We start from the raw sequence: 12,298 nt of genomic DNA, 5'->3' as shown, positions 1-12,298 counted from the left end.
GGGGGAGAAGGAGCTCCACGTGGAGGAGGAGGAGGAAGCAGCCACAGGTGAGCCTTCTTCCCCATCCGCCCACCCGCACCAACAGCAAGGCCTGGGCCCACCAATCCTTCTGCCCCGCCCCCCCCCTCACTGGCGGCAAGCCACGCGAGCCCGCTGAGCCTTTCCCTGCTTCTCCCGGGCACCAGCAGCAAGGCCCGAGCGGCTCCCAGCCACCGGGCCCGCCGAGCCTCCCCCCACAACCGCCAGAGCGTTCTTTGTGCATGCGCAGGGAATGCTTTTACTTTGGGGGGGATTTAAATATCCCCAGTATATTCTTTCAACTTTTTAGATTTTTCTTTACACCTGGGGACTGCTCCAAGTGAGCAGGAAAATCTCTCTGCCCCCCGAGTGCCCCCGATGTGCGGATTTAGATATCTGCACGGAGGGGGTAACTTGGCTATTAGATATATAGATAATCTGAAATCCAGTGTCCTAGAAAGTGGGACGAGTAGCTCTGATGCTTCAGTGAGCTGTGACTACAGAGTTGAAATGCCCTCCCCCACCACCACAATGTAACTGAGAGCATCTCCACAGTTCATCGGGAAACATAGAAGCTTTTAGTAGTGACTGGAAGTTTGCAGTTGTCCAGGGTGGGGAGTTCCGCTGGTTTATATGACACCACAGTACAGCAGAGGAGGATGAGAAAGCTTGTGAAATTTACCCCCCCTGACTTCCTCGATCTGCTTTTCCCAACCACAAGCTTGAAAACACACGCAAAACAACCTTCCAGGTGATGAATTCATATTTTTATCCAGGTAGCCCCCTCAGAAGGTGGGGGTGGAGGAAACACAAGTCACGCTGCCAAAGGGATGAGGAAGAATCTAGCTTGACCGGCTGTTGTGGTTTCAAGAGCAGCTTGATAGTCACAAGTTAGAAGGCGGTGCTTTCCACAGCATGGAAATCAACATTTGACACCCATTGGTTGTGTTAAAAGCACAGCTACAGGGTCCAGGCTGAAACCTGACAAGCCTACTCTTGCCTGGGAAATTCCTGGTGATTTGTGTGAAGCTTCCAGGTGGGACCCGGGGGGTCCCCCGGAATTACAGCTCATCTCCAGCCTACAGAGATCAGTTCCCACAGAGAAAACAAATGCTTTGGAGGGTAGTCTCTGTGGCATTGTATCCCACTGAGGTCCTTGGCTTCCAGCCTCAAACCTCCAGGAGTTTTCCCAACCTGGATCTGGAGAACCCTACCCCACTATCCAGGGTTGCCAGCCTCCTGGTGGGGCCTGGAGATCTCCCACCTTTACAACTGATCTCCAGCTGACAGAGATCAGCTCCCCTGGAGAAAATAGCGGCATTGGATGGTGGACTCAATAGCATCGTACCATGCTGAGGTCCCTCCCCACCCCAAATCCCACCCTCTCCTGGATCCACCCCCAATGTCTCCAGGTATTTTCCAACCCAGACCTGGCAACCCTTCCCCACTATCCCCCACCAAGGCCAAGAAGAAGAAGAAGAGGAGAAGAGATTGGATTTATACCCCGCCCTTCACTTGGAGTCTCAGAGCGGCTTACAAACTCCTTTCCCTTCCCCTCCCCACAACAGACACCCTGTGAGGTGGGTGGGGCTGAGAGAACTCTGACACAAACTGCTCTTTTTCAAAGACAGCTGTGCCAGAGCTTGTGACTGACCCAAGGTCACCCAGCCAGGTGCAAGTGGAGGAGTGGGGAATCAAACCCGGTTCTCCCAGATTAGAATCCGCACACTTAACCACTAGGGGGACCTGGCAGGCCTGTGTGCAGTGCCTGTGGAGGCAGAATATTTGGGGAGGGGTTTTGACTGGAGCCTGTGGTGTGTGCCATACTGTCGGCCAATGTTCCCTCTAAGCTGTGGAGTGGTCCTACTGGACTCAAATCTAGCTGTTCAGACCTTTTTTTTTTTTTACTTTCTCTCTAAATAAAATTATACATAGGGATGCAGAGATAGTATTGACAGGATTGAAAGAAGACAATGTTCGTCATGCAACTTTAAGCTTGTGTCCCGTTAGCGGGCCACACCGCCTGTAGTGCGTGCTGTGAATGAATATTCTCCTCATTGGGGGGCATTTTTAAAATAAACTGGGGCTGCGATCAATTAGACCCAACATAGGTGCGAATGCCGGGCAGATTTAAAGGGCGCGATCAGACAACAGCATCTGGGAAGCGCCCCGCAGACATCAGCAACCCGTTCTGCTCCACCACAGAAGCAGAGTTAAAAGACACCAGGGAAAACCCAGAAGTAAATGGGTTGCAATGGGCCACAGACAGACTTTCTCGAGTCTGATCGCTCCAGCGAGCTCTCATGGCATCGGGATGGTCTGATCAGGCCATCCGGACTTCGTGCCGTTGTCTATTCCCCCCCCCCTTCGCAGTATGTGCATCATTGCAAACTCCATAGGGAGTTTGGTGCGGAGGCGCGATTCATCGATCCCCCATTTAAGCGCATGAGGGGAAAGCAGCACACACAAAAACAACTCACCCGCAGCTGCGTCTCTCCCCCGCAGCTGCGTCTGATCACACACTGATAGACTGCACACGCAGCTTCAAAGGGAGGTGTGACTGTGCAATTGTGGGTCAAATTCCTTTGGAGGAAATAGCCTCGCTCCCCCCCACCACATTTTTCTGGCACGTGTGGCCACAACCTGGGAGTCTCAAAAAAAATGGAAGTGGCCCATGCCTCTCTCTCAGCCTCTGCGAGACCCTGGGGACACCTGCGACTGCACATAGGAGTCCAGTTTCAGAATATGAAGTACAAGAAGAGGGGACCTGTGATACTCATGGGGGGGAGAAGGAGCTCCACGTGGAGGAGGAGGAGGAAGCAGCCACAGGTGAGCCTTCTTCCCCATCCGCCCACCCGCACCAACAGCAAGGCCCCCCAATTCCTTCTCCCCCGCCCCCCCCCTCACTGGCGGCAAGCCACGCGAGCCTGCTGAGCCTTTCCCTGCTTCTCCCGGGCACCAGCAGCAAGGCCCGAGCGGCTCCCAGCCACCGGGCCCGCCGAGCCTCCCCCCACAACCGCCAGAGCGTTCTTTGTGCATGCGCAGGGAATGCTTTTACTTTGGGGGGGATTTAAATATCCCCAGTATATTCTTTCAACTTTTTAGATTTTTCTTTACACCTGGGGACTGCTCCAAGTGAGCAGGAAAATCTCTCTGCCCCCCGAGTGTCCCCGATGTGCAGATTTAGATATCCACATAGAAGGGGCAACTTGGCTATTAGATATATAGATACAGGCTCATTATAGACAGCACACTCAGCCTGACACAACTAGCTAAAATCAAGTTTGGTTTCCAGGTCACATTAAGTCCTGTGCATACCAAATCAGCATAATGATTTTTCTCTTTCAGCTTGCTGCTTGCTTGCTGGTCTGCTGGCATAGCAGGGAATAGGGAGATGAAATAATGGAATCATAAATCTATAATTTATGCCCAATGGCTGGGCAGGTGTACAGCATTAGAATAGGAAAAAACACAGATAATTTATAAAGATGCTGGTGATATTTATTTATATATTCAGATAATCTTTTGAGCCACGCCACATGCTGATTTGGATGTAATACTCCATGCAGCCATATGTACCGTCTAAATTTTTGACCTCATCCACCATTCTCTATGCATAAAATATTGGCATACCACCTTTCTATGACCCAAACAGAAACTCCACTGGCATGCAAATACTGTATTTTTATGTGCCAGTGTAATCTATATATCTAACAGCAATATGTGACCCCCATATGCAGATACCTAAATCCACAGATCAGGGCCACACCAACGCTAAACAGATTTTTCTGCAAACTTGGAGGACTCCAAATATTAAAAAATACATTGGGGATTTAAATTCCCTACAATTTTTTTTAAAAAGTGGTTTGCTCATATGCAGACAATGCATTTACCAGAAGAGCTGGTGGCACTCTGAGCCACCACCAGGAACCACTCTAAGGTCAGCCAGGGCAGACACCGAGGGTCGCTACAGGCCCAGACATGGTGGCAGAGAGCTCCAGAAGGTGTTCTGTGCCTGGCCATGGCTGCAGAGCACCTCCTGGATCTTCTCTGGGCTTGGGAGATTGGATTTATACCCCGCCCTTCACTTGGAGTCTCAGAGCGGCTTACAAACTCCTTTCCCTTCCCCTCCCCACAACAGACACCCTGTGAGGTGGGTGGGGCTGAGAGAACTCTGACACAAACTGCTCTTTTTCAAAGACAGCTGTGCCAGAGCTTGTGACTGAACCAAGGTCACCCAGCCAGGTGCAAGTGGAGGAGTGGGGAATCAAACCCGGTTCTCCCAGATTAGAATCCGCACACTTAACCACTAGGGGGACCTGGCAGGCGTGTGTGCAGTGCCTGTGGAGGCAGAATATTTGGGGAGGGGTTTTGACTGGAGCCTGTGGTGTGTGCCATACTGTCGGCCAATGTTCCCTCTAAGCTGTGGAGTCTTGTGAGCAAAAATTCTGCTTTGTGAGCTACTGGCATTAAAGTTGTGAGCCAGCGATTTGGCTACTGCATAAATTAGTTTGCTCTGGAGCCATCCTTCCTGAGCAAAGACAAAAATGTGTGAGCCAGAGGCTAAAAATCTGTGAGCTAGCTCACACTAACTCAGCTTAGAGGGAACACTGCTGTCAGCCCTCTGAAGCTCTCATTTTCTCCAGGGGAACGGATCTCTGCCTCCTGGAGCGCTTTGTAAAATCAGGAGGACTCTTGGCCCCGCCTGGAGCTCGACCGCCCCGCCTGTTATCTGCAATAGCCATCGATTGTTCTTTCAGACTGACTCACCCCTAGATGTCCACTCGTGCACTCGACTAATTTGGGCAAAGGTTATATTTTAACCAAAGTTTTCCTTTCAGTTCTGATCTGGGCGCTTACCTTCACCGGCTTCCTCTTCAGCCTCGGCTGGGATTCCCCCACCCCGCCACCTCCGCAGCCAACCAATAGCCTGTCTGGCACACCCTCAACCTGACGGAGCACATCAGGGGACAGGAAAACTTGAGTCCCACTTTCACATGGAGAGTCTCATAAAGCTTTAGAAAGAGTTCCGCGGGCCGGGCGGTTAAAGGAGCCGAGCAACAATGAGGTATGTATGCGACAGGGAGGCGGATGGAAGGGGAAGGCCTGCGTTGTGGGGAAGGCTGAGGGAGGAGGGGGGTGTTTGGAAGACAAAAGGCAGGGCTGAGGAGGACTCAGCTCCCAGACCCCATTTTAAGCGGTGGGGCCCAAACCTGCCCGTGTGAAGTTGTTACAGAGTGCATCTGAGCACGTGCAGAGTTCTTTTGTCTCTTGCTCGATCCAGTGAGTCGGGCTGCCCATTTTTTAAACTAATCACCCCACTGTCTCTATAACATCAGTTTGATCTGTAAGCCGGCGATGTTATTTAACTTTGTGTAATGAAAAGGATTGGATGCCCGTTTCCACTCATTCAACACCTGTTAAAGGGACAGGACTTTCCCCCCCTTGGACTAGTTGGAAACTTTTTTATCAGTGAGCCAGAGAGCCAATTGAATTCATGGGTACTGCGCTTGCCCTAAGTTAGAGGCTGACTTTGGGACAGCAGAATTGAGCCCTGGCATCCATCTCTCTCTCTCTTTTAGAAACCACGCATGGGTAGGTGGATTGGAATGAGTGACACGGCCAGTGGTTGAAGGCATTTTCACCCACGAGGCTGGAGATCGTCCTTGCCCCACAGTCACTTGCCGAAATGTGCTCTGTCAGCCAGAATGCTGATTCCCATTATAAAGAGCTCTCCCGTGCTTCTTTTCTGCACAGACAACATACTTGACAGCCAGCATTGCATAGGGCAGTGATGGCGAGCCTTTTAGAGACCGAGTGCCCAAGCTGTGACCCAAAACCCACTTATTTGCAAAGTGCCAACACGGCCATTTAACCTGAATACTGAGGTTTTACTTTAGAAAAAACAACTCATACATTAACTTAAGATGATCCAAACAAAGTAAGGAAAGCAATCCCAAATGCTTTCATTTACTTAAAATTATTTGGCAGAGAATTTGACACTTTAATGATGGTCTGGGCCTGGCTGGGGCGATGGCACGCGTGCCCACAGAGAGGGCTCTGAGTGCCACCTCTGGCACCCGTGCCATAGGTTCGCCACCACTGGCATAGGGGATAGAGGGTCAAGCACTAAGGTCTGGGAGACCCAGGTTCAAATCCCCAGTCTTCCAAGGAACCCTGCTGGGTGACCTGGGGCCAGCCATTCTCTCTCAGTCTACCCTCTGTACGTATTTACTTACTTCATTTATACCCCACTTTTTACCCCACTGCGTCTTGTGCCATTCTCCCTTTCTCCATTTTATCCTCGTGGCAACCCCATGAGGTCGGTGAGGGTGTGACTGGCCCAAGGTTACCCAGCGAGCATGCATATTAGTCATTCGAATACGGGTCTCCCAGATCCTAATCCAGTAGTCTATCCACTTTATCTTTGTTCTCTGGAAATGAGCTGTAATTCTGGGGATCCCCAGGTCCCACCTGGAGGTTGAAGTGCTGTGGCTCAGTGGTAGAGCATCTGCTTGGCCAGCAGAAGGTCCCAGGTTCAATCCCTGGTATCTCCGATTAAAAGATCTGGAAGTAGGTGATGGGAACGGCCTCTACCTGAGACCCTGGAGAGCCCCACTGCAATTCTGAGTAGACAATACTGACTCTGATGAGCCAAGGGACTGATTTAGTATAAGTTTCACATGTTCATGTGCATTCACTACACTACACTGGCTCTCATGGAGTTGTTGAAAGTGTAAAACAGGAGAGGGGAGGACCATGTACACTGCCCTGAGTTTTGGAGGTGTGGCTCAGTGGTAGAGCATCTGCTTGGCCAGCAGAAGGTCCCAGGTTCAATCCCTGGTATCTCCAATTAAAAGATCTGGAAGTAGGTGATGGGAACGGCCTGTGCCTGAGATCACTGCAATTCTGAGTAGGCAACACTGACTTTTATGAGCCAAGGGACTGATTCAGTATAAGGCAGGTTCACATGTTCCTGTGCATTCACTACACTACACTGGCTCTCATGGGGTTGTTGAAAGGGTGAAACGGGAGAGGGGAGGACCATGTACACTGCCCTGAGTTTTGGACATTGCATTCCTGAGTTCGATGGAGGAAGGGTGGTGATAAAAATGTACTGACTAAATTACACATTAATCTGAATAGCACAGAAAAGGTGCTCAAGGGCAGGTTAAACATCTCGTGTGGAAATGACTGAAGAATGCCCAAAGTCATTTTTGTCTCAGCCATGTGCCACGGTGCATGCAATGAAACTGGTCTCCTGTGTTGAGACAAGGGACCTTAGGACATCACAACCCCAAGTCAAGGTTGTACTCACAGTTACTGAAGCCATGTGTATTAAACTTCTGAAATATGCTGCTTCCCCAAGATGACCCATTAGTGCTGGTGGCTTTAAAAGAGGACTGGGGGGGGGGATCATGGAAGGCAGATCTATCAACAGCTGTGTCATGATGGCTAAGTGGAACTTCCACCTTCAGAGGCAGTGTACCTCCAAATATAAGTCGGTGAGATGCTGCTGCTTTTGTACCCTGCTTATGGCTCCTCGGAGATATTTAGCTGTGGGAAACAGGATACTGGATCAGCTGGACCTTTGGTCTGATCCAGCAGATATCCACACAGCTTCCTAGGATGTGTGTGCTGTGAAATGTAGTATTAGGGTTGCTGCCAGGTCCCCTCTGGCCACTGGCAGGGGATGGGGGAGGTCGGGTTGCCAGATCCAGGTTGGGAAACTCCTGGAGGTTTGGGGATTGAGCCTGGGAAGGACGGGGACCTCAGTGGGGTACAATGCCGCAGAGTCCACCCTCCAAAGCATCCCTTTTGCTCAAAGGGAGCTGATCTCTGTTCTCTGGAGATGAGCTGTAATTCTGGGGGATCTCCGGGTCCCATCTGAAGGCTGGCATCTGTTCATATGGAGAGAGAAATGAAGTCGTGGGATGACGTTGATTCATGTTTAATTTCCAAACTGAGGAATTTCCAGTTCAAATCTACCCCGGAAACGGAGTTGCTCAGTGGACTGGAGAAAAATGTCCTGTACCTTTAACAGAGGTGTGATTGGATGTTATTCACCTCCTCCCCGCTTTGAAAAGCTTTCCACACATTAAGCTTCTGTGAAAGGAGCAGGGAATTTTTGTTCTCCTTAAGCCTGTGGGCAACCCTGCTTGGAAGCCCTCTTGCCTAATCTCTGGTGTGCAGGTTGGAGGACAGCTATGGTGACTCTGTAGTAAAGGGAAATAACCGGCACTTGCTCAAGAAGAAAAAGGATTCTTATTGTTAGTTCATTTTGCCACAGGAACTGAAACAGGGATTTGGGATTAGGCCACAAGGCATCCCCGAGCTAAACTGTTGTGGGCAGAAGGAGGATCCTGAAAGAAGAAAAGGGAAGAAGTCCATTGACAGTTTAACAAGACGTATAAATAGGGTTGCCAACAGGCCTGGAGAAAAACGTGCTATCCCTTTAATGGAGGCTTAATGTGCAGAAACAGGTAGCCGCAGCTTTTAATGGAATGGAGATAAATAACATCCCAGCAAGCATCTATTAAAGAGTCAGGACTTCCTCTCCCCCCCCCCACCCCGGCAATTGGCAAGCCTACATAAAAAGTTCTGTCTGAAGCAGACTAAGTGAAAGAAGAGAGTTTGTAGAGAAATGCTATTGGGCCATGGATCACACTGAACAGAAGAAAGCCAAGGCATCACCCCAAATTTTGATAAGAGTGGATGAAAAAGCTTTCCGTTAAGGAGAGGGAGATTCAAAGTAAAATTCAAAGGCCCACTTTGGGTTATATTCGAGATTGAATCAACCCCGTTCCCTCAAAAGAGATGATTATATTTTGCTTACTCCTCATAACACAGGTTATCAAGACAGTTCAAATAATGATTTTTTTAAAAAAAATAAAGCGAAGGGACAGTTACCTTTTTAATGCCAAACTGGAATTTTTTTATGAAGGTGACATGGTATAGCCCGATCTCCTCAGATCTCAGAAGCTAGGCAGGGTCAGTACTTGGAAATGACACCGCTGAGGAAGACTCTGCAGAGGAAGGCCATGGCAAACCACTTTGGCGTCTCACGTGCCCTGAAAGCCCCTTGCTGGGGTTGCCATAAGTTAGTTGTGATTTGACAGCACATAGGTCCATAAGTAGAACTGGGTTTTTTTTATAAGAAGTGTTACTCAACATGTAGATACCCAGTGATCTGGTCAGAGAGGTATTCCTGAGGTAACGTATGTATGAAACCTACTCCAACTGAGTCACGTAGCTCTGTTAGCCATTCTCACAGGTAGCAGCCTCCCAGCATCCTAAGCTGAGAAATGTCGTTCCTGTGAGATTCTTTTAATGTGGGGATGGCCATGGCCAGGGGTCATCTGCATGCACAGCAGGCTCAAAACTCGTCATATATTAAACTGATGGGGCAGGGATGACTAGACCCTCTCCCTGTTGCATCACTGAAAATCCTCTTGCTCACCACATCTCCCCTTCACCTTTTCCTCATCTCAGAAATGGGCTTCCCCTGGGGATCTCTCTCTCTCTTTCAGTCTCTGTTTGACAGCACAAAAATTTCCCCGTGTTATCTATCAGTGTCATCTGGTGATAAAGTGAGTGGAATGAATGTGTGCTGCGTCTGGGGAGGAAAACGCTGATGTTTCATTGCTTCAAGGAAAGGTTGGGGAAAACCTAACAGGCTTTGAGCCATGGGAGGAACGACAAGGGGGATCCCAGATTGGGAATCCCCAAAACGCCACTAGGGGGTGCTGTATGGAATATTTTTTCCTGAATGATTTTTAATAGAACAACTGTATGGTACTGGGCTTGTGGCCGGTGTGGTGGTATAGAACATTTACAAGCATTCCGGCTACTCAGGGGATGAAGCTGTGAAGGTGACATTTGCAGCTTTATTGTTTAGAAAGCAAAATGCATTTATTTGTGACTGCCAACTTTAACTTTCTCTGAGGCAAAGTTGTGAAGAAGCACAAGACTCGCATTTTTATTTCTAACTTTGAGGATTTGCTAGTTAGCTAAGCCTCTTACTGCGTGAGGGTAATTATTTATAGTTGTGCAAAGATAATTTGCCAAGTAACGGGCTTTGGAGCCCATTACCTGTGTGTTATCACTGATAGAACCTTAAATATAGAACATTTTGGTCTGATGCGGATTAAAAATTGAAACCGGGATTAAAAAGTAGGCCATGGGATTATGTGTACCTTCCCTTCTGATGAAAGAGAGAACAACTATGTAAGTCGCTTTGGGTCCCCATGAGGGAGAAAGATAGTAAGTAGATGGGGGTGGGAGAATCTGTGAGGTGAAGCTGTCCGTTTGGTTGGGGTTTAAGTGTCATAGTGGCCTCAGGGACAAGAGTAGCTTTATGGGGTAAAATGAAGACTGGGGAGAGGTCCTAGGGAGTAGAAAAGCTAACCATCACAGAGCTCAGAAACAAAGCGGCTGAAGGAAGGATTTAATGACTTGAGAAACAGAAGCCTGAGGGAAAAGGAGGCTTAAGGAAAAGGGCAGAAGAGAGAAATGAGGCAGGGAAAAAAAGATTAATTAGAAGGGGAATGCTGAAGAAATCGAACATGGTCTAAGAACAAAAGGGGCTATACGATGGCTGGGGGGAGGCAGAGTCGCCAGCAGTGGTGGTGGTTCAGGGTGGTTAAAGGGAGTCAAGGTGTGTATGATGAAGCCAAGGACTGAAAGGGATCTGAGGAAACAATGGGGCTGAGAAAGAAGAAAGGAGGGCTGAGCCAGGAACTTTCGTGTTTGAGGGGACAGGAAGTGAGAAGGGAGGTTTAGAAAGTTAAACATTGTGGCCCAGGCAGGAGCCGTGAAGCATTATGTCTTTGGGTCTAGATGCAGACAGGGCTGGTGTTCCTAGGGTAGCCAACCTCCAGGTGGGGCCTGGAATTCTCCCAGACTGACAACCGATCTCCAGGTGACAGAGGTCTATTACTTCCCCTGGAGAAAATATCTGCTTCAGAGGATGGACTGTATATAGGATCACATCCTTGCTGTGCTCCCACCCCTCCCTAAATGCTGCACTTTCTGGGCTCCGCCCCCAAATCCCCAGGAATTTTCCAGCTCGGAGTTGGCAACCCAAGAACAGTTATCAGGGGTCATTTCGTAGAAAAAGAGGTGCAGGAGCTCATTATCATAACCCATTAGCATAACTTATTTGCATATGCCACACCCCCTGGCATCACCGGAAGTGTGCCAGAAGGCAACACCCACCGCTCAGGCTCCACTGGACTATTCTGGATTGCCAGCTATTGGGGGGGGGGGGACATGCAGATCTGTCCCTCGCAGAGGAGGGAGAGCTTGTACCTGAATAAAACTTGGTCTTAAAGGTGCCACTGGACTGTTTTGGACCGTGGTGGCTGGCGGGCTCTGCAACTTCTTGCTCTGACTGAGGGCTGCTGGGAGCAGGGGGTGGGGCTTGTTGTATGTGCCCGTCCCCTGGGCCTTTTACTGCTGGAGCTCCGCTCCTGTGCACTCCTGTAGGAAAGACCCCTGACGGTTACACAGAAGAAAGGGGGGGGTGTTCTGAATTGTGATCACCCTTGATCACCCTAAGTGATCAAGAGCAAGTGCAGAGGCAGTTGCTTTCACATAAGCACATCTGATGGGCCAAGCATTTTTCCCCCTCTCAAATTAATACTTGTGAGGGGAGTTCTTCTCATTTTAACAATGGGGAACTGGGAGAGAAGATACCATGCCCTACGAGCCACCCTGCAATCAAGCACAATTTGGAGGGTGGAGCCTGAGGAGTGCCGGGTTGGGGAGGGGAGGGGTTTCAGTAGGGTATAATGCTACAGAGTCCACCTTCCAAAGCAGCCATGTTCTCCAGGTGAACTGATTTCTGTCACCTGGAGATCAGTCATAATCGTGGGAGATCTGCAGCTACCACCTGGAGGTTGGCAACCCTAAGCACAAAGCCAAGGTGGTGTTAGAACCAACATCCTGGAGATGCAAGCCCAACCCTCTAGCTAACCTGTTTTTAGCAGGGCATTTAAGGAACCACTAAAGAGGGGGATGCAGCCCCATTACAGACACTCGGTACTTCCAGTATTAAACTGAATCACTTGCCACTTCGAACAAAGTTTGAGTACAGTAGCACCTTTAAGGTTTCATGTGCATGCACACTACTTCAGATACATTGGAACAGACTTCCTCAAGCCTCACATGATATAGGTGGGGGGGAATTAGTTGCCAGGAAGGGCTACTTAGAGTCAAGATGTGTAAGTAACTGGGCAATAAGTATAGCTAAGACTGGATTAAAGCAGCTGATAAGATC

The 12,298-nt window shown here is 49.4% G+C and overlaps 1 protein-coding gene and 1 non-coding gene across 2 annotated transcripts in view; both read left to right on the top strand.

Annotated features, from left to right (window-relative positions):
* The first annotated feature begins 5,017 nt into the window (after positions 1 to 5,017).
* Positions 5,018 to 12,298, top strand: part of LOC107118266 (TNF receptor-associated factor 2-like) — a 21,344-nt gene continuing 14,063 nt past the window's right edge. The window contains exon 1 of the mRNA XM_015420573.1: positions 5,018 to 5,086. Within this exon, the coding sequence (XP_015276059.1) occupies positions 5,082 to 5,086 (5 nt within the window). The 5' untranslated portion in view covers positions 5,018 to 5,081. The remainder of the gene's footprint in view (positions 5,087 to 12,298) is intronic.
* TRNAA-GGC lies at positions 6,799 to 6,870 on the top strand. Its single transcript has one exon. It is a non-coding gene; the product is annotated as a tRNA-Ala (tRNA).

Source organism: Gekko japonicus, unplaced genomic scaffold (assembly GCF_001447785.1).
Source record: "Gekko japonicus isolate JY-2015 unplaced genomic scaffold, Gekko_japonicus_V1.1 scaffold753, whole genome shotgun sequence".
In the NCBI taxonomy this organism is placed as follows: Eukaryota; Metazoa; Chordata; class Lepidosauria; order Squamata; family Gekkonidae; genus Gekko; species Gekko japonicus.
Note: the sequence above shows the minus strand (reverse complement) of the source record. Positions and strands in the feature narration are given on the sequence as shown.